General features: G+C 38.7%; 1 protein-coding gene across 11 annotated transcripts in view; it reads left to right on the top strand.

Annotated features, from left to right (window-relative positions):
- Positions 1–20,636, top strand: part of LOC135224515 (E3 ubiquitin-protein ligase MYCBP2-like) — a 1,655,355-nt gene that overhangs the window by 773,286 nt on the left and 861,433 nt on the right. For all 11 annotated transcript variants that reach the window (XM_064263565.1, XM_064263560.1, XM_064263570.1 and 8 more), the window contains one exon: positions 15,187–15,331. In XM_064263565.1, coding sequence (XP_064119635.1) covers positions 15,187–15,331 — 145 coding nt within the window. The remainder of the gene's footprint in view (positions 1–15,186; positions 15,332–20,636) is intronic.

Here is a 20,636-nt window from a genome sequence, read left to right as displayed (position 1 = left end):
TTTATTATTATTATTATTATTATTCTTATTATTATTATTATTATTATATTATTATTATTATTATTATTATTAGTATTATTATTTATTATTATTATTTTATTGTATTATTATTATTATTATTATTATTATTATTATTATATTATTATTATTATTATTTATTATTATTATTATTATTATTATTAATTATTCTTATTATTATTATTATTATTATTATTATTATTATTATTATTATATTATATATTATTATTAGTATTATTATTATTATATTATTATTATTATTATTATTATTATTATGATTATTATTATTATTATTATTATTATTATTATTATTATTATTATTATTATTATTATTATTATTATTATTATTATTATTTTTATTATTATTATTATTATTATTTATTTTATTCTTATTATTATTATTATTATTATTATTATTTTATTATTATTATTATTATTATTATTATTATTATTAATTATTATTATTAATTAGTATATTATTATTATTATTATTATTATTATTATTATTATTATTATTATTATTATTATTATTATTATTATTATTATTCATGTGAACCATATCCATATTGAACAACCCCACAGGGGCCAGTGACTTGAAATTCAAGCTTCCAAAGAATATGGTGTTTATTCAAAAGAAATAACAGAAGGTAATGATAAATACAGAAAGAGAGATCAGTTACAGTGGTACCTCAACATACGAAATTAATCCGTTCCGAGGCGGCCTTCGTAACCTGAGCTTTTTGTATCTTGAACCGCATTTTACATGTAAATTGCCTAATTTGTTCCAAGCCCTACAAAAATACCCCAGTAAATTTTATAGTAAAGCTAAATTGACCAATAAACGATGAAATACAACAATTTGGACCATTCAATACCTAACTTAATACGTACTACTAATATGTACTACATAGTACCTGTAAATAAAGTGTATTAGTGTATACAAGAAATACTGTTCGTACATATGTAGTAAAATGTGGAACCTTACCTTTCGAGTGAGGCTATCTCCGAAAGTGGCGACAGAGGAGGAGGACAAACAGCAAAAAACTTGTTAGTGCGTACACTTAACTTTACGAAACACATTAAAAAATGTCAGGAAACATAGAATAAACTTTACGAAACACATTAACAAAACCGTAACACTTAACCCTTAAACACCGAAGCGGTAAAAAAAAAAATGTCTCCCGTGTGCCGGAGGTGTTTCAGAGTGAGCGCGGAAGCGGAAAAAATATTTTTTTCAAAAAATCACAGCGTGCTTAGTTTTCAAGATTAAGAGATCATTTTTGGCTCCTTTTTTTGTCATTGGCGGAAGTTTAGTATGCAACCATCAGAAATGAAAAAAATTATCATTATCATATATAAATAATGCGATATATGATAGCGCAAAAACGAAATTTCATATATAATTGTATTCAAATCGCGCTGTGCACGAAACGGTTAAAGGTAACGAGTTACTTTTTTTTTCGTTGTAATTTACACTAATTTGCAATCATTTTGGTATATATCCACATTATAAAACGATAAAAGCAACGACGAGAGAAAATATTCATCACAAAATAATATGCTGAATTTGTAACGCGAGGACGTTAAACAAATATTTTTTTTTTTTTTCAAAAAACAAAATTCACCATAAATCTAAAAATATTGGTCCTAGAGACTTCAATTTCTTTCAAAATGAAGACAAATGATTGAATATTACTATACTGTAAAAATATTAGCTTACAAATGCAGTTTTTGACCATATCTGACGAGTTAAAGTTGACCGAATATAGAATTTTTGTATATTTTTTTTATATGCAATTATTTCGGAAATAAGAAAAGCTACAACCTTCAAATATTTTCTGTTTTATTCTACATGAAATTGCGCATATTTTCATATATAAAACTCTATGAAATGCCTAATATGAAACGGAGCAAATATTCCGAGAATGGGACGCACGCATTTCGGAAACTTGTGGCGGAGAATCTGCGCGCGGAGGGAAGGAAAGTTTTTTTTTTAAATTCACCATAAATCTAAATATTGTGCTAGAGACTTCGAATTTGTTTCAAGATGAAGATAAATGACTGAATATTACTAGACTGTAAGAGTTTTAGCTTACAATTGCGTTTTTCGACCATTTCGGTAGAGTCAAATTTGACCGAACGTGGTTTTTTTTCTATTTATCGTGATTTATATGCAAATATTCCAAAAATGAGAAAAGCTACAACCTTCAATTATTTTTTGTTGTATTCTACATGAAATTGCGCACATTTTCATTTATAAAACTTTATGTAACGGCTAATTTAAAATGGTGCAAACATTACCACAATGCACGTATGATTTTTTCGGAAGAGTTACCGTGCGGACGTAAAGAAAATGTGATTTTTTTCATAAATTCACCATAAATCGAAATATTGTGCTAGAGACTTCCAATTTGTTGCAAAATGAAGGTAAATGCTTGAACATTACTAGAATATAAGCGTTTTAGCTTACAATTGCGTTTTTCGACCATTTCGGTAGAGTCAAAGTTGACCGAAGGTTGAAAATTTGTGACTTATCATTTTTTATATGAAAATATTTCAAAATTGATAAAAGCTACAACCATGGGTTGGTTTTAGTTGTATTGTGCATGAAATTGCACACATATTCATATATAAAACTTTATGTAACGGCTAATTTTAAAATGGTGCAAACGTTACCACAATCGCATGTATGATTTTTTTCGGAAGAGTTACCGCGCGGACGTAAGGAAAAAGTTTTTTCATAAATTCACCATAAATCGAAATATTGTGCTAGAGACTTCCAATTAGTTGCAAAATTAAGGTAAATGATTGAATATTACTAAAATATAAGAGATTTAGCTTACAATTGTGTTTTTCGACCATTTCGGTAGAGTTAAAGTTGACCGAAGGTTGAAATTTTGGCACATCATTATATATATAAAAATATCTCAAAACCAATAAAAGCTACAATCATGAGTATTTTTTTTGTTGTATTCTACATAAAAATGGACACATTTTCATATATAATACTCCATGTAACAGATTATTTAAAATGGTACAAAAATTATGTCAAAGTGACGAAATAATTTCCGAGATGTGTCACATATACTTTTTAGTGCGGCAAGAAAGAAATTCACGCTTGCGCGCCTGCGTAACGATTGTAAACAAAACAACACCTTGATCCGTGAACTCCCAGCATCCCCCAAGGCGCGTGATTCAAAAGTTTTCGGCTGGTAGGCTTAAAAGTATTTTTCCGCGAATTTTTAAAAAACTTTTGTATGTCGACGTAAAATACGTCCAGTCGGCACCCGAGAGACAAAAAATGTCGACGTAAAATACGTCCAGTCGGCGTTTAAGGGTTAACTTTACAAAAAACTTAAAAATTAATTTTTTTTTTTTCATACTTTTTTTTTTTTTTTTTTTTTTTTTTTTTTTTTTTTTTTCCACAAAATTTAAATTTCTTCACCACTTTCAACTTTCTGTTTTTGTAGTATCAATTGGATCTTCCTTTTTGCTTACTCCTGCTAGTACTAAAGGCCTCTTTAAAAAATAACTATCCAAGGAAGATTGCTTCTGCCTGCTTTTCAAAATGCTCCTGAAACGACTCAGGCAAAAGTCATCGAACTGTGCAAGCATACAACCTGTGTAAGCCTTTTCAGGGTGTCTCTTTTCTACAAATAATTTCACCTTATGAAAAGCAACTAGAGCATCCTTAATTTCTGCCGTTGTCATAGGGTCGTCCTCCTCCTCCTCGCCGCTGCTAGAGAACTTTTCCTGAACAACGTTATGTTGCATGGCCTCCAACTCCTTCAGGTCATCACGTCGTAAGTTCCTCTTGGTGCCCCTCAAGAAGGTCATTGATGTCGTCCTCGCTGACGACCAGCCCCATGGACTTGCCAAGTGCAATGATCTCATCAAGATCTGGTTGCAAAACAGTTTCAGGATCGTCAACTGTTTCTGAATCTGCATCAGCTTCGCCCACGTCGAATCCCTCGAAGTCTCGGGCGGATACGGCATCAGGCCAGAGTTTCCTCCTCGAAGAATTCAAGGTTTACCTTGAAACCTCCTGCCAAGCTTTATCGATGAATCGGATGCATATGACAATGTCGAAATGCTCCTTCCAAAATTCACGCAAGGTGAGGTTTGTGGTATCAGTGATGTCGAAACATCTCTTGAAAAGATGTTTCCTATACATCTTCTTGAAGTTCGATATCACTTGCTGGTCCATGGGCTGGAGGAGAGGGGTGGTGTTAGGCAGAAGATAAAGAACCTTGATAAAAAAATACTCCGCTAGGGGATATCTTCCTAGAGGCCAGGTGGGTGAGCAGGGCCATTGTCCAACAACAGCAGACATTTCAGAGGGATGAGCTTCTCTTCCAAGAATTTCTTTGCTGTTGGGCTGAAACACAGATTTACCCACTCAGTGAACAAGTCTCGTTACCCAGGCTTTCGCATTAGCCCTCCACATCACTGGAAGCTTCTCCTTGAGCACTTTGTGGGCCTTGAAGGCTCGAGGAGTCTCGGAATGATAGACAAGTAGGGGCTTCACCTTGCAATCCCTACTGGCGTTTGAACAAAGTGTGAGCATAAGCCTGTCTTTCATAGGCTTATGCCCGGGTAGCTTCTTCTCTTCCTCCATGATGTACGTCCGAGGCATTTTTTTCCGAAAAAGGCCAGTCTCATCACAGTTGAAGACTTGCTGAGAAGTGTAGCCTTCCGTGATCGTCATCTCGTCGAACGTCTTAATAAAGGCTTCAGCCTCTTTCGTGTCTGAGCTGGCCACCTCCCCATGCCGCACCACCGAATGGATGCCAGTCTGTTTCCGCAATTTTTCAAACCACCCATGAGAAACCTTGAAGTCTGGGATTGGCGTCGATGTCCCTTCTGTGTCGTTTTCGGCCTGGGCAATCAAATCGCCAAAAATAGTGCTGGCCTTTTGGGAGATTGCCGTCTTGGTTATCATATCACCAGCAATTTCTTTGTCTTTTATCCAGACAAGAAGCAGACTTTCCATCTCATCGTGCACGTGGCTCCTCTTGCTAGACGAAATAGTCACGCCCTTGGAAGGTGTAGCTGCTTTGATGGCTTCCTTCTGCGATCACACTCAACTGCATGCCAGCTTCATATTTTTTAATGATCTCCATCTTCATCTCCATAGAAAGCATCCTCTTCTTTCTGTGAACTTCAGCATCTTTCTTGGGACCCATGACTACATATATACTGTACGTAATTAAGTTATGTAGTATACTTATGTAGTTAAGTTCTCACACAACACGATAAAGTAGTACTACAACTAAATCACTAACAAATTTATGTTAAGAAACTAAATCGTATAGAACGAACAAATTTTGCGTGCATACACAAACGATGCTGCTTCGGAGTGACCGAAGAATGCTGCTACGTAGATGCGTGATGGGAGAGATGCTGACCAATAGGAGAGCAGGATCTTATGGCGGTGACTAGCATCAGGAACCAATTGGAGAACGGGAGGATGGTGGCTAGTCTACTCAGTTGGCGGCGGGCGAGTTTTAAAATTGATATCGGTGGTCTGGGCGAATCTCGGGACTTTACAGCAACAACCTTTCATAACCTGAACTATTTTCGTATGTAGAGCCAAAAAATCTTTGTATTTGCTTTCGTAACTCGAATTTTTCGTAAGTTGAGACTTTCGCATGTCGAGGTACCACTGTATTAGAAAAACAGATAAATTAATGAATAAATAAATAAAAATGTAAGTAAATTATTAAAAGTACAAGAAGAGTTTTATTAGGGTAGTAATGCATTACGTCTTTACTTGAACTTCTGGAGTTCCAATTGCACGACAACCTCAAGGAGGCTGTTCCACAGCCCAATTGTGTTAGGAATAAAGGGCCTCTGGAACTGAGAAATTCTACAGTGAGGCGCATTACTGTATATTGGTGTTGCTGTTCAATGAATCTGGTTGCTCTTGGCAGGAAAAGGGGATGAGGTATCAATTGTAAATGTGAAAGATCTCCGTTAAAAACACAACTTATGAAAAAGTGACAAACAAGACCATCCATTGATGGTCCAAATCATAACTGGTTATGTTAGTAAAAAGGAACTTACTACTACCAACCACTCTGTCTAAAAGAGGTAAATCTCTGGCAGAAGCAGACATCCAGAACTGATAACAATATTCTGGTATAGGAAGGGCAACTGGCCTAAAATGAGTTGCATTGACTTTGTCACTTCTGTAAATATATGAGGTATCACAAATAATGCCTAACTTTCATGTGGCATTTGCTAAAACTTTTATTAGATATTTATCAAAAGTAAGACGTGAGTCAAAAGTTATACCTGAAGGGGAGAATGGGGTGGAAAATCTGCAAGAGATCTGCTAATCAATAGTGTTTTGGTTTTACTTGACTTCAGCCTCGTTGGACGAGTGGGTTACATGCTGGACTACCGATCTCAGGGTCGGAGTTTGATTCCCTGCTCTTCCCATGTGAAATCAGAGGAATTTATTTTTGGTGATAAAAATTCATTTCTTGGTGTGATTCGGATCCTAGTATTACCTGTAGATCCTGTTGCTAAGTAACAAATTGGTTTCTACCCGCATAAAAATATCTAATCCTTCGGGCCAACCCTAGGAGAGCTGTTAATCAGCTCAGTGGTCTGGTAAAACTAAGATGTATACCCCCTACTCAATCTCTTACCCCATAAACTACCCCATCCACTGATGTGGTCAAAGTCCTGATTGAGGCTGAGGGCAGCTTCATTTCTCTAAGTGGAGACTTTACTACATCCACATGTTGCAACATGGTATACTGAACCATCTTGTTTTCCAGGCCAACTACCATATCACTTGTATACATTAAAAATAACAGTGGACCAAGAACACTACCCTGTGGAACTCCAGACGCCATAGGTTTTGATATGCTAAATATTCCATCAACAGCAGCTTGTTGCTGCCTACATGTACGGAAATCATGAAATAATCCTAAAACATATCCACCCACTTCTTGATTCAGAAATTTATAAGTACTATAGTAGTGCCTCAGGATACGAAATTAATCCATTCCAAAGCGGCCTTCATAACCTGATATTTTCCTTGATTTTGAAATTTATAAGTACAGTAGTGCCTTAGGATACGAAATTAATTCGAATCTCGAACTACGTTTTACATGTGAATTGCCTAATTCATTCCAAGCCCTACAAAAGCACCACAGTAAATTTTATGATAAAGCTAAATTAACCAATAAACAATGATTTGGACCATTCAATACCTAACATAACCTTTATTGTAGTACGTACCTGTAAATAAAGTGTATTAGTGTACATAGTACATGAAATACTGTACGTACATATGTAGTAAAATGTGGAACCTTACCTTTCGAGTGAGGCGATCTCTGAAAATGGCGACAGAGGAGGAGGTCAAATGGCAGAAAACATGAACACTTAACTTTATGAAAAACATTAAAAAATGGCAGAAAACATTAACACTAAACTTTACGAAACATTAACAAATGGCAGAGAACAGGAACACTTCTTGATTATCTCCATCTTCATTCTCCATAGAAAGCATCCTCTTCTTTCCGTGAACTTCAGCAACATTCTTGGGACCCATGGCTAATAACGTAAGTAATTAAGTTCACACACAACACGATAAAGGAACTTACAGTACAACGAAAGCGAAATCACTAACACGAATTTACGTTAACAAACGAAATATATGTGAACGAACGAATTCCAGTGTTTACAATAACGCTGCCGCAAAAAATGGTCAAGGAACGCCTTTACATAGAGGCATGATGTGACAGATGCTGACCAATAGAAGAGCAGGATCTTACGGCGGTTAATAGCATCAGGAACCAATGGGAGATCGGGAGGATGGGGGCGAGTTTACCGAGTTGGTGGTGCACGAGTTTTAAAATTGTTCTCGGCGGTCTGGGAGAATCTCGGACTTTATCCTTTCGCAACCTGAATTATTTTCGTATACAGAAGCAAAAAAATCTTCGTCTTTGCTTTCGTAACTTGGATTTTTCATAAGTAAGGACTTTCGTATGTCAAGGTTCCACTGTACTTATTTACTAATTCAAAAGCAAAATCTGTGCAAATCACTAGCAACTTTGGAAATATGAAAATTTACGAAGCATATGGGAAGAAGCCAGAAAGATTCCAAAAAGAGTATTGATTTCAGCTTCTACAGCTGATTTAGCCTATGAAATTTACCTGATTCTCCCAAAATAATGAAGTGAAAAGTTTGAAGAAAGAAATAAATAAAAAAGGGGCATGTTCTAACCATTCTGCCATTTTGTGGAAGAGAGAGAAAGAAATATCCCAATTGAGCAAGAGCTAGAAACAGACCCATTCAAACAGTGCTACAAATATTTTTTTAAAGCAAGTGCACAGATCAAAATTAAAATAATAGTAGTGCTAATAAGTGGAGTAACTAAAATAGAATAAAACCTGAAATATAATTTATTAATCTTTTATATATCGACTTCATTGCCTATCTGTGTTTATAGGCAAATATATACCATTGATTCTGAGCAGTATTCAGTACGTATATATTTAACTCAGGATGCAAACTATAAAATAATAATGCTTAAAAGAAAATTTATTATATCTCATATCTATATATTACCTACATTGCCCATTTATGCGGCTTGGCAGATATCATTGACTCTGAGAAATGTTCAGTATATTTAACCCTGGTTGCAAGTTGTGAGATAAAGAATTATGCTGCATTCTTTGATCCAAACAGCAGCAACCTCCTGATGCTGCAAATATTAATTTTACACATGAAATGGTCAAAGAGGGAAAAAGTGCTATTAAATGCATGATTAATTCTAAAAACCCATATTTCTCCTGGTGTAAGCAATCTTCACAAGTGGTACCATAAAAACCCACATTTCTCCTGTTGTAAGCAATCTTCACAAGTAATGATGTCTTAAAAACATTTAAAACATTCCATCAAATGCCTTGCACAAAAATAAAAAATCCAATATCACTAACTTCTCACCTTTTAAATCTGTGAGAAAAATCTGTAGAAAGTGATTGTCAAACAACTCGCAGTTGGTGACCTTCTTCCAGCTAAGTAGTATGGGTTTATTTATGGGTGATTTATAATCTGAGGTGTTGCCTCAAAATCAGTAGTGATAATTCAAGAACTGGGTAGTGAAAAAACACTACTAATAAAAGTCTTGCAAAGGTATTTGACAGAGTTGACACTTGAAAATAATGCCAGAAGATCAAAGAAAAGTGGATAGGTGAACCTGTAGGAGCCTGGTCACAATTTTGTCAGATGAATTGCTTCATGTGTCAGCTAGAAGGCACTATCCAAACCAGTAGTAGTTGTTCCACAAAGAGTAGTACGTAATTGGTCCTGTTCTTTTTATTATCATGATAAATAATATCGATAAAAACTTGCAAAGTTTATTTGTATCATTATTAGCTGATGATTCTCACATCTGGGCTATATCAGATTCTTAAGAAAATAGTAGACAATTTCAAAGTATAAGATAATTTAGCCATGGACACAGAAACAAGGTGGCCTTTAATGGAGATATATTTGAACACGCACTATAAGAGATCAGAAAATATTGCTCAATATCTTGAGCTAGATAGAAATGCCATCTTGGTGAACTCCAAAGTCAAAGATATCTGTCTTTGCTCCTGATAGGCAAACATGGTCAAACCCATCTTGACAGAATTAGAGTGAACAGTCATAATCGGTTGGTATTGGATATTTTGAACAGAAGGCGATGTCAGTACCGTGTGCACATTGAGGAACATTGATTTGAATAATTAGGGCCTATTGATTATTATTATGATCTCCACACTCAACTGACTACAGGAAGAGAATGACTTTGTAGCTTCACATATAAAGAACACTTTCATAACCTTCCTTAGTTATCTAGATTGTAGATGATGATACTATAAATATTGTACATCTACACATTCAATGAGTGTTTGGTTCCAAATTTACCAGCCCATTAAAGCAAGAAACCTTCACTCTTCAATTTCACCAGAATCCTAGAACTGTTGTCAGAAGCTATTTACTCCATTCTGTGCTGTACCATAAAAACGGCTGACATTGCATCATCATTCACACTGTTTGCCTCTAGCCTATGGAGTTGTCTTTTTCTATGTATATCACCCAGTACACATATTTACAAATAAACTAGACAAATTCCTGCTGGATAAACCAAGATGCAGTGCCTCTGATAATTTTAGTCACCTTAATATGTAGAGGGTGCAGTTTTAACTTAATATAATTTAACTTAATTTCTTTTGATAATTATTAGAAATAGTTTCTGAATCTAAACAGGACAGTTTGACAAGATAAACCACACCCCATATTGGTGGAATGAATTTGTTGATAAAATTCTCTCTCTCTCTCTCTCTCTCTCTCTCTCTCTCTCTGTCTCATTGGACAAGTGGTTTTCGTGCTCGCCTACCAATTTGGTGGTCCGAAGTTCAATTCTCGGCTCTGCCAACACGGAATCAGAGGAATTTATGTCTGGTGATAGAAATTAATTTCTCGATACAATGTGGTTTGGATTCCACAATAAACTGTAGATCCCGTTGCTAGGTAACCAGTTGGTTCCCAGCCACATAAAAATATCTAGTCCTTCGGGCCAGCCCTAGGAGAGCTGTTAATCAGCTCAGTGGTGGTCTGGTAAAACTAAGATATACTTAACTCTCTCTCTCTCTCTCTCTCTCTCTCTCTCTCTCTCTCTCTCTCTCTCTCTCTGTTCCTCATTGGACAAGTGGTTTTCGTGCTCGCCTACCAATTCGGTGGTCCGAAGTTCAATTCTCGGCTCTGCCAACACGGAATCAGAGGAATTTATGTCTGGTGATAGAAATTAATTTCTCGATACAATGTGGTTTGGATTCCACAATAAACTGTAGATCCCGTTGCTAGGTAACCAGTTGGTTCCCAGCCACATAAAAATATCTAGTCCTTCGGGCCAGCCCTAGGAGAGCTGTTAATCAGCTCAGTGGTGGTCTGGTAAAACTAAGATATACTTAACTCTCTCTCTCTCTCTCTCTCTCTCTCTCTCTCTCTCTCTCGCTGTCTCTCTCTCTTCTCTTCTCTCCTCTCTCTCTCTCTCTCTCTCTCTCTCTCTAAAACCTAAAAGAAGGAAAAGGATGTAAGTTCGACAAAAAATGTAAATATATGCACCCTGTAGCCATGAATCATAATCAAATAAATAATCAGTCAAGTAATAAAATCCAAAATAAGAAAGAAACAAATAAAGAGAGGAATAAAGAATATCAGGTAAAAGAAAAAAGCAAGCCATCAACGAGATATGCAGAGATGTCAGCAAAAAATTTCAAAGCCTCAGCTCCAAGATTCTACTCACGAGATAATAACTGTATTTATTATGCAAGAGGATATTGCAGATACGGAGAAAATTGCAGATTCAGACACAAAATGAATAATTATGATGAAGGAAGATCAAATATTATGGAAAAGTTGGATTTTTTAATGTCAGAATTTCTGGAAATGAAAAAAAGAACAACGTGCCAGAACAGGAAAGAGACATGGGAAAATCCTTATTATTACCAATATTAAATGAAGGAGAAAACACGCAAACCATCATAGTGATGAATGCGCAGGGTTTAGTTACAAGTAACTCAAAAAGAAAAATAGAGTACTTAGAAGAACTAACCCAAATTGAAAAGAAAATAGATATAATGAATATAAGTGAAACCTGGTATTCCCAAGAGACTGGGAATGATGATCAAATAAAAGGGTTCCAAACTTATAGATCAGATAGAAAAAATAGGAATCAGGGTAGAACCGCAATATATGGGAAAGACGAAAAACAAGGAAAAATATATGAGAAATATAGTAACTCAGAATGTGAAATAATAGCGGTAGAATTTGAATCTGAAAAATTAATGAACATAGTAAAATATAGACCTCCTAATACTAAAGAGTTTGACTTAATAATAGAAAAATTGGATGATATATGTAGAAATCACAAGGACTGGACTATTCTCTTATCTGGAGACTTCAACTTTCCTTTCGTAGACTGGAAAGAATGAATAGGAGATTGTGGTTGTATTTATACATATAAAAAAGAGAGTAATAGTAGTACAGAAGATAAGAGGCAATTCGAAAAGCTATTAGATATGCTACTAGAATACAACATTCAACAAATAAATCACCTGCCAACAAGAAAGGAAAATACTTCAGACCTAGTATATGTGAACGAGATGAATTATGTTAAAGAAATAATAGTTTATAATGCGAGTATTTCAGACCATAATGTCATAGAATTAACAGTCCATTCCAAAGCAAGTGAAAACAGAGATAAGCAAGAAATGAAAAAGTGGGAAGGATATGGAAAATACAACTTCTACAGTAAAAATATAAAATGGTCAGAAATAAATGAAGAATTAAACAAAGATTGGGATAACATTTTCGTAAGTGATGACATAAGGGTAAATACGGAGATATTATATAAAATATTAGAGAAAATAGTGGATAAATATATACCGGAGAAGAAAAGTAAACATCAGTCATGCATACCAAGAGACAGAAGGATCTTGTTCCAGAAAATCAGAAAGTGGAAAAAAGGTCTTGCAAAAGAAAAAAATGCATGGAAAGTTATAGAACTAAAAAGTAAGATTATGCAATCAAAAGAACAAAAGATTATACAAAAGATTAATCAAAAGAACAAAAGATTATACAATCAAAAGAAAATGAAAAATGGGACTTGTAAGAAAAAAAACCCTAATAAATATCAAGCAAAACCCCAAACTATTATACTCATACGCAAAAAAGATGAATAAAAGAAGAATAGAAATAGGCCCTCTAAGACTTGAAGGGAGATTAATGAATGAAAAAAAGGAAATTTGCAACATATTGGCAGAACGATATAAGAGAGAATTCACCCCTAGAATAGATAATGAAGATAAGGATATAGAAGTAAGGGACGAAAATAGTGAATATTTAGCTGACATAGATATTAATGAAGCTGATATTGTGCAGGCTATTAATGAAATTAAAAATGGAGCTGCAGCAGGGCCTGATGGAATTCCTGCCATTTTGTTAAAGAAAGTAGTTCATTCTATCGCAAAGCCACTTACAATATTATTAAGACAAAGTGTAGATACAGGCACGATTTATGATGAGCACAAATTAGCATATATTACCCCTACATTCAAAAGTGGATCAAGACTAGAGGCAAGTAATTATAGGCTTGTGAGTCTAACATCACATATTATGAAAGGGTAATGAAGAAAAATATTATGAAACATTTAATAAAAATAATCTGTTTAATATAGGACAACATGGTTTCGTACCTGGAAAAAGTACACAAACCCAACTGTTAGTCCACCGTGAAAACATATACAAAAATATGAAAAGCGGAAATGAAACAGATGTGGTTTATCTAGACTTTGCAAAAGCTTTTGACAAGGTAGACCATAATATATTAGCGAAGAAAATTAGAAAACATAATATAGTGGATAAAGTAGGAAGATGGTTAAAAGAATTTTTACAAAACAGAAAACAGATAGTTATTGCAAACGATGAGAAATCGGATGAAGCTAAGGTAATTTCCGGTGTGCCACAAGGTACGGTGTTAGCTGCATTACTGTTTGTTATTATGATTGCAGACATAGACAGTAATGTTAAGGACTCGGTAGTGAGTAGTTTCGCCGATGACACAAGAATAAGTAGAGAAATTACTTGTGATGAAGATAGGAACGCGCTACAAAGAGACCTTAACAAAGTATATGATTGGGCAGAGGTAAATAGGATGGTATTTAACTCTGATAAATTTGAATCAATAAACTATGGAGACAGAGAAGGAAAGCTATATGCATATAGGGGACCTAATAATGAGACAATCACAAATAATGAAGCAGTTAAAGACCTTGGTGTGATGATGAATAGGAACATGTTATGCAAGGATCAAATAGCAATTCTATTGGCAAAATGTAAAGCAAAAATGGGAATGTTGTTACAGCATTTCAAAACAAGAAAAGCTGAACACATGATTATGCTTTATAAAACATATGTTCGTAGTCCACTTAAATATTGCAATATGATATGGTACCCACACTATCAAAAGGATATTGCACAAATAGAGAGTGTACAAAGGCCCTTTACAGCTAGAATAGAAGAAGTTAAGGACCTTGACTACCGGGAGAGACTACAATCCTTAAAATTATATAGTCTAGAAAGGAGAAGAGAACGCTACATGAAAATTCAGGCATGGAAACAGATAGAAGGAATAGCTGAAAACATCATGGAGCTGAAAATATCAGAAAGAGCAAGTAGAGGTAGATTAATAGTGCCCAAAACTATACCAGGAAAAATAAGGAAAGCACACAGGACATTAATCCACTACGCACCAGCATCGATAATGCAGCGTCTATTCAGTGCGTTGCCAGCTCATCTGAGGAATATAACAGGAGTGAGCGTAGATGTGTTTAAGAATAAGCTCGAGAAATATCTAAACTGCATCCCAGACCATCCAAGATTGGAAGATGCAAAATATACCGGAAGATGTAATAGCAACTCTCTGGTAGACATTAGAGGTGCCTCATACTGAGGGACCTGGGGCAACCCGAACAAGATGTAAGGTCTGTAAGGTAAGGTCTCTCTCTCTCTCTCTCTCTCTCTCTCTCTCTCTCTCTCTCTCTCTCTCTCTCTCTCGCAAATTTGTTGAAGGAGATGATTCTTGCAATTATTATTGCCTTAGGCCATTAATTTATCTGTTGTCATTCTTTTTGCATTTTGAAGATTGGTAGGTTTTAGTATGACAGCTGGAAGATGCAATGCTCGTTTAGTTTTTACAGGGTTTTTACTGACACAGCTTTGTAGGGACAAAAACCCTCTCTGGTTTTTTTTATATTGTAAATGGGCAAAAATACTGTCAGGTTTTTGTATTGCCTAGTGCACTTTTTTGGATAACTGAAATGATTGTATTCCACCATTGTACGTTTTGTAAAATTTAGTATACTCTTCTATAGGAGCTTACCTTAAAAAATAATGTGTTTTATCTGAACTCTAAAATATTAATATTAATAATTTTTAAAAAAAATCATGAGGATAATTTGATAAAGATTTATTGTTCCAGTTCTTGTATATCCAAATTTAAAAACATTTGACCATGTAAATTCTTTTAAAGACTAGGTATTGTACTGTATTATATTTTTACCATGATTACTTTTCTTTGAAGGAATCTCTATATTGTTTAGGTTGCCCTGCACATGCTTTCCTGTATTGACACTGTGACATGGGCTCATGAGCATGGATTGACTGTAGTAGATGATGATCCACATACAGAAGCCACAGTTCGTGTTTATACAAGAGAAGATTTCACACCTGTTAACAGATTTGAAAGTGAGTGAGTGATACTATTCGTGACTGAACAGTGCAATACTCTATTAAGGATGGAAATCTCATAATTTTTTAAAAAGTTTTTTCTGGGCTCAGTTCGTGTCGCTGCGCGAAGTAATCCTTTAAATCATTATTTCTAGGGTAAATGATCTAACAAATACCAGAGAATAAACAAAATAAAGAAAAGGTCAGTATAACTGACTCGCTCACCCACAAGGAGGGCGTCTGTATGAACACTAGGGCGAGTGAGACCACTACCACGAACTTCTTGTCAATTAGAAATTTCCTACAGCAAAATCGCACAGGAAGAGAGCCGACCCACAGAACGGGGCAGCAACTACTACTACTACAACCCACGCTTAGGTGACTGCCCGCCTCTGGTGGTCATCCTTTAAAGTTAGAGGTCTACAAGACGCCGCATTTTTTCGTGCTCTGTGTTTTGTGCTCTTTTTTGAGGATTTTCTGCCACGATGGAACGATCAGCCATCGCATCAGCTAAGTTAAGTATTCCGAAAGGTTCCTATTTAGTTTTTTCCTTCCTGGAGTCAGTATTTGCCTTTTTTTTAGGTATAAATACGGATTCTCGTCGGAAGCATGGCGGCATTGTTCTGCCTCGTGGCGGGTTCGTTCTCGGTCTCCCATACCTGGAACCTTCCCTTTATTTTATGCGTCTCTAGACCTTTTTATGATTATTATTAGTTAGGGGATCTAGCCTGCATTGGTTTTATGTCATGCATGCATGTCTTTCTATACCTTGCGTAGGCATTTTCTCTTCCATCCAGACCCTAGCCATAGCTCTTAGTATCGGCCCAGGCTAGCTTTGAGTGGTAGACTTTCCTTTGGGTTAGTCGTACACTCCTGGATTTTTTCTCCTACTATATTTATTTCCCCTACTTTAGTGTTATTTTATTTATTCTAATGGTTTTATTTGGATTTGGTTAGCCTAGGGCGTCTGGTACGTTATCTTAGCCTAGGTTTATTATTTCTTGGTCCCCATCAGTTTTGTTGCTTCCTTATTATCAGTTTTGTTGCATCTACAGTTGCATCTCGCTGATCTGTTTGGTTGCATTAACCTAGGCTATAGTTTTCGTTGTTTTTATCGTGTTATCGTACCGTGGTCACCCTGTGATCGCGGTACAGCCAGACGCCCGTCCCAGTCACCCTGCCCTCCTCCCGCTCTCCCATAGAGCTGGGGGGAGGGAGGTCCGTCCTTGCTCGCTCCATCCGGGCCTGTCTCCCTCTCTCCCTACGCGGAGGGAGTAGGGGAGGCTGGACAGACGCTGGACTGGGTATGACCTTGTATCTCTGCTTCACGGTGCTCCGTTGGGACAAAGTAGGGGGGTTGGCCTCCCCCCTCCTTTGTTGCTCCGTTGCTCCGCTGTAGGCTCGAGTTCTGTTTCGCCCTCTCGCCCCTCCCTGTGTTGGCGGTGCTCTGTTTTCTTTCTGGAGCTCCGTCGATTGCAAGGGAGGGAGCTAGTATCCCGCCTACGGGCGGACCCCAGGCGTACAGTCGGCGATTCGGAATCGTCTTCAGGAATTTTGTGCTATTTTATGCTTAAGCTAATCATAAGTTATTGATTAGTTATCTTAAGCTGGGTCCCTCCCTTGCCATCTGCTTTCTATTCCGGCTCACACCGGAGCTATATTATGCCTATTAAGGCGGTAGGGGAGGGGTTATGCCCAAAAATTTTTTTCGCTCTCCGGCATGCAACGGAGTTCTAGAGTAGCCCTGTAAGCGTTATAATGATACTCATGTATCCTTCTACTTACAGACTACCAACTGTGAGCACCCAGGGTGCAACGCCGTGCTCCAGGACCCCTGTGGACACGAAGTCTGCAGGTCCCATGCTCCGTGCGCGACTCCTCACGGGAATCTGCAGGTCTGGTTCCACGAAACGTGTACGATCTGCTATGATCTTGTGAGTCAGTTTTTGGACAGGGTAAGTATTTCCAGCTGTGTATGTAGCATATAAATACTGTATTATATCTAAATTTTAAGTTCAGAATATCTTTTAAGCTTAAGTTCTCCATATTTTGTGAAATATATGGACAAAATTTGTAGGCTTAAGGTTGTTTTTTAGTCTAAGGTTGAACCTCAACTTTAAACTAAAAACTAATAACACCCTCTCTTACAGGCTGCCGCTGTTAGAGAGACCGCCCTTGCAACCCTGAGGGCTTGGGTCGGCGGCTTCGGCAAGAACGCCGCCAAGGGACAGCCCTACATCCTTGAGAAGAGGATGGCTGTCCTTCTGTTCCCCGGCGGCAAGTCGACGGGGTACGTCGACCCAGCGGAGGCAGCCCCGATGATGACGGCTATCCAGCAGCAGGTCGCCGCTTACATGAAGGAACCAGGCCAGGATATCTCGGCGGAAGTCGCGACATTGGACCTGAACATGGAACCTATGGTAGGTGTGGATGACCTGTTGGTCGAGGTAGGTACGTTGGATGGCCAAGGGCTTCCCTTGGGCGCTTCTGGATCTTCTTCTCCCGCTATATCGACTGCTTCCTTCCAAGGCTTTACTGGAGCCGAGCACCAGTACTCGTCGCCTAGCGCTTCTGTGAAACCCAAGGTGAAGGGACACAGAGCGCAGAAAACCCTTACGAAGGCGTCGTCGTCGTCCAAAAAGACTTCGTCGACGTCATCGTCTCGTAAGTCTTCGGCTTTGAACCCCGGAGCAGAGAAGGGTAAATTGTCTTGCTTCTGGCTCTAGGTTCTCTAAGAGCAAGTCCTCAAAGGAGAGGCCCCGTACTCCGGCGGAGTCAACGGTCTCTCCTCCTCCTCCTGAGGTACCTCTGCCGAGTTACCCTTCCACCTCTGCACCGGCTCCGGCCTTTGATCCCAACGCCTTCTCCGTTGGGATGATGCAGCAGATGGGGGACTTGGTAGGCTCTTTGAGGACCAGCATGGAGCAGATGTTCTCCCAGTTATCCGAAAGGATCACAACTCAGGAGAACATTATATCTGGGTTCAACCAGGCCCCTCAAGCTACTCCTCCGGCACCTGGTGTTGGTCTGATGCAGCTTCCTCCCCATGATTCTCTGCCTCCGTTCTCAATGAACAACCCCTGGAGAGTGGCTTCATACGCCCCTTTCCAGGATGGACTCATCTCCATTCCAGAGTGCGGTACTCGAAGGATTGAAGACTTCGAGTTCTATCCGGAGAACCTTCAACCGCCGTTCATTGGCTACGCCAGGCTGACGGAGGCAGCCATGACTAGGGAAGATAAGGTCCCGAGGGAGACAGTGTTGTACTCTCGGGACCAGGCTCAAAGGGAGTGGCTTAGGTGTCTAGAGGAGATGGACTGCTCGAACACCAGGATTCAGGCGTTCAAGAGTCCCTTTACCATCTTTACGATGGAAGAAGAGGCTCCTCTCCCCTTCTTAACGAAGATCGCCACTGTAACCATCCCAGCTGGCCTAAAAGGGGAACCCTTACCTCAGCTAAGGGAAGCAGATCCCACTTCTCCATTGCTCCCTTCGCTTGGAGACTTGTGGAGGATCTGCCTAACACCTTCTCGGCAAGGTAAGCCTCAACCACCGGACTGCACCATTGGACCGAGTTCAGCGAGAAGCTGCCTAGACTTCCTGATAGCCTCATTCAAGCTGAGTTTGAGGCCAAGTCTAGGCTTGCCAGGTCGATGAATACCATGGCAATGACAGAGGTAGCGGCTATTTCATATGCTTCAGAGCCGCTCTTCAAGTTGTTGACCAAGTCACAGACTTATACGGTCCAATCGGACCTGTATGAGTTTGTGACTGCTAGGGTCAATTGCCGAAAGCATGTCCTCCAGGAAGCAACTATTCGGCATGAGCCTAATAAGTTGCTTTCCTCGAACATCTGGGGGGCAGACCTCTTCCCAGAAGCTATGGTCAAAGAGGTCCAAAATGAGGCGACAAGGCTCAATCAGAGCCTCAAAGATCGTTGGGGCCTCACTGCAAAGAGGCGCCAAGATCAGGCTGCAGCAGGCAAGAAGCTGAAAAAGGCAAAGCGTTACCAGCCTTATCAGAAGAAGCCTCAAAGATTCAATCAAGCTGTGTCAGCTGTGCCGATTGTACAATCAGGCCAGCCTTCTACCTCGAAGACTCCGGCTCAGCCCATTTACGTGATTTCTCCTCAGGCTCAGCCTTCACCTCCTACGCTGTCTCCCCCGCCTTTAACCAGGTGTTCGAAGGTCAAGCCTTCCAGCACTATGACCGGTTCGGCAGGGGAGGTAGAGCGTGGGGATCCTTTCGTCAGAGAGGATCAGGAAGGTCGCTCAACAGGGGAAAGCACTTCCGTGGAGGCCGCGGAGGTCACTCGACCCACCCAGCAGCCTGAGAAATCTCCAAGGGTAGGAGGGAGGCTGTCTTCCGGCATCGGTGGGGATTCAGCAAATGGGCACAGAGCATTGTGTCGAAGGGCCTGGGTTGGAGTTGGATTGGAGACCCTCCTCCACCCAGACCTTTCCTTCAACTTCCATCGAAAGAACTGACGGAGTATGCGGAGAGCTCCTCCAGAAAGGAGCAATAGGCAAGGAGTGCAACAGATTAAAGTTTCAGGGTCGCTTATTCAGCGTACCAAAGAAAGGCTCATTAAAAAGAAGGGTAATTCGCTGCGACAAGTTCAAAATGCTGACCATCTCGCAGGTGCGGACCTTACTTTCCCCCCGTTGGGGCCGGTTCACCACCTCTATCGTCTTACAGACGCATACTATCATATCCCTATTGCCAAGACTAGCTTTCGCCCTTAACCTGGGCTTCAACTGGAGATCAGGCATTCTCCTTCAAGGTAGTTCCTTTCGGTCTGAATGTAGCACCCAGAGTGTTCACGAAATTAGCGGAAGTAGTCGTTCAACAACTGAGGTCTCAAGGGATAATGGTAGTAGCGTACCTCGACGATTGGTTGATTTGGGCTCCAACAGTCGAGGAATGTCGTCAAGCCACAATGAAAGTCATTCAATTCCTGGAATATCTGGGGTTCCAGATAAACAGGACAAAGTCAAGACTCACTCCGGAGTCCAACTTTCAATGGCTGGGCATTCAATGGAATCTATCCTCCCATACGCTGTCGATTCCATCCGCCAAGAGGAAAGAAATATCGAAGTCAGTGAAACAATTTCTAAATACAAATATGCTTCAAGGAGAAACCAGGAAAGAATCCTGGGTTCCCTCCAATTTGCCTCAGTGACAAACATCTTGATGAAAGCCAAACTGAAAGACTTAACCAGGATCTGGCGCTCACGAGCAAATGTCAGATCCAGGGACAAGGTATCATCAATACCACAGATTCTACGGAATCGTCTGCGCCCTTGGACAAAGTTAAAAAACC

This window comes from Macrobrachium nipponense, chromosome 12, assembly GCF_015104395.2.
Source record: "Macrobrachium nipponense isolate FS-2020 chromosome 12, ASM1510439v2, whole genome shotgun sequence".
Lineage (NCBI taxonomy): Eukaryota > Metazoa > Arthropoda > Malacostraca > Decapoda > Palaemonidae > Macrobrachium > Macrobrachium nipponense.
This window is presented reverse-complemented; position numbering and strand designations above follow the sequence as displayed.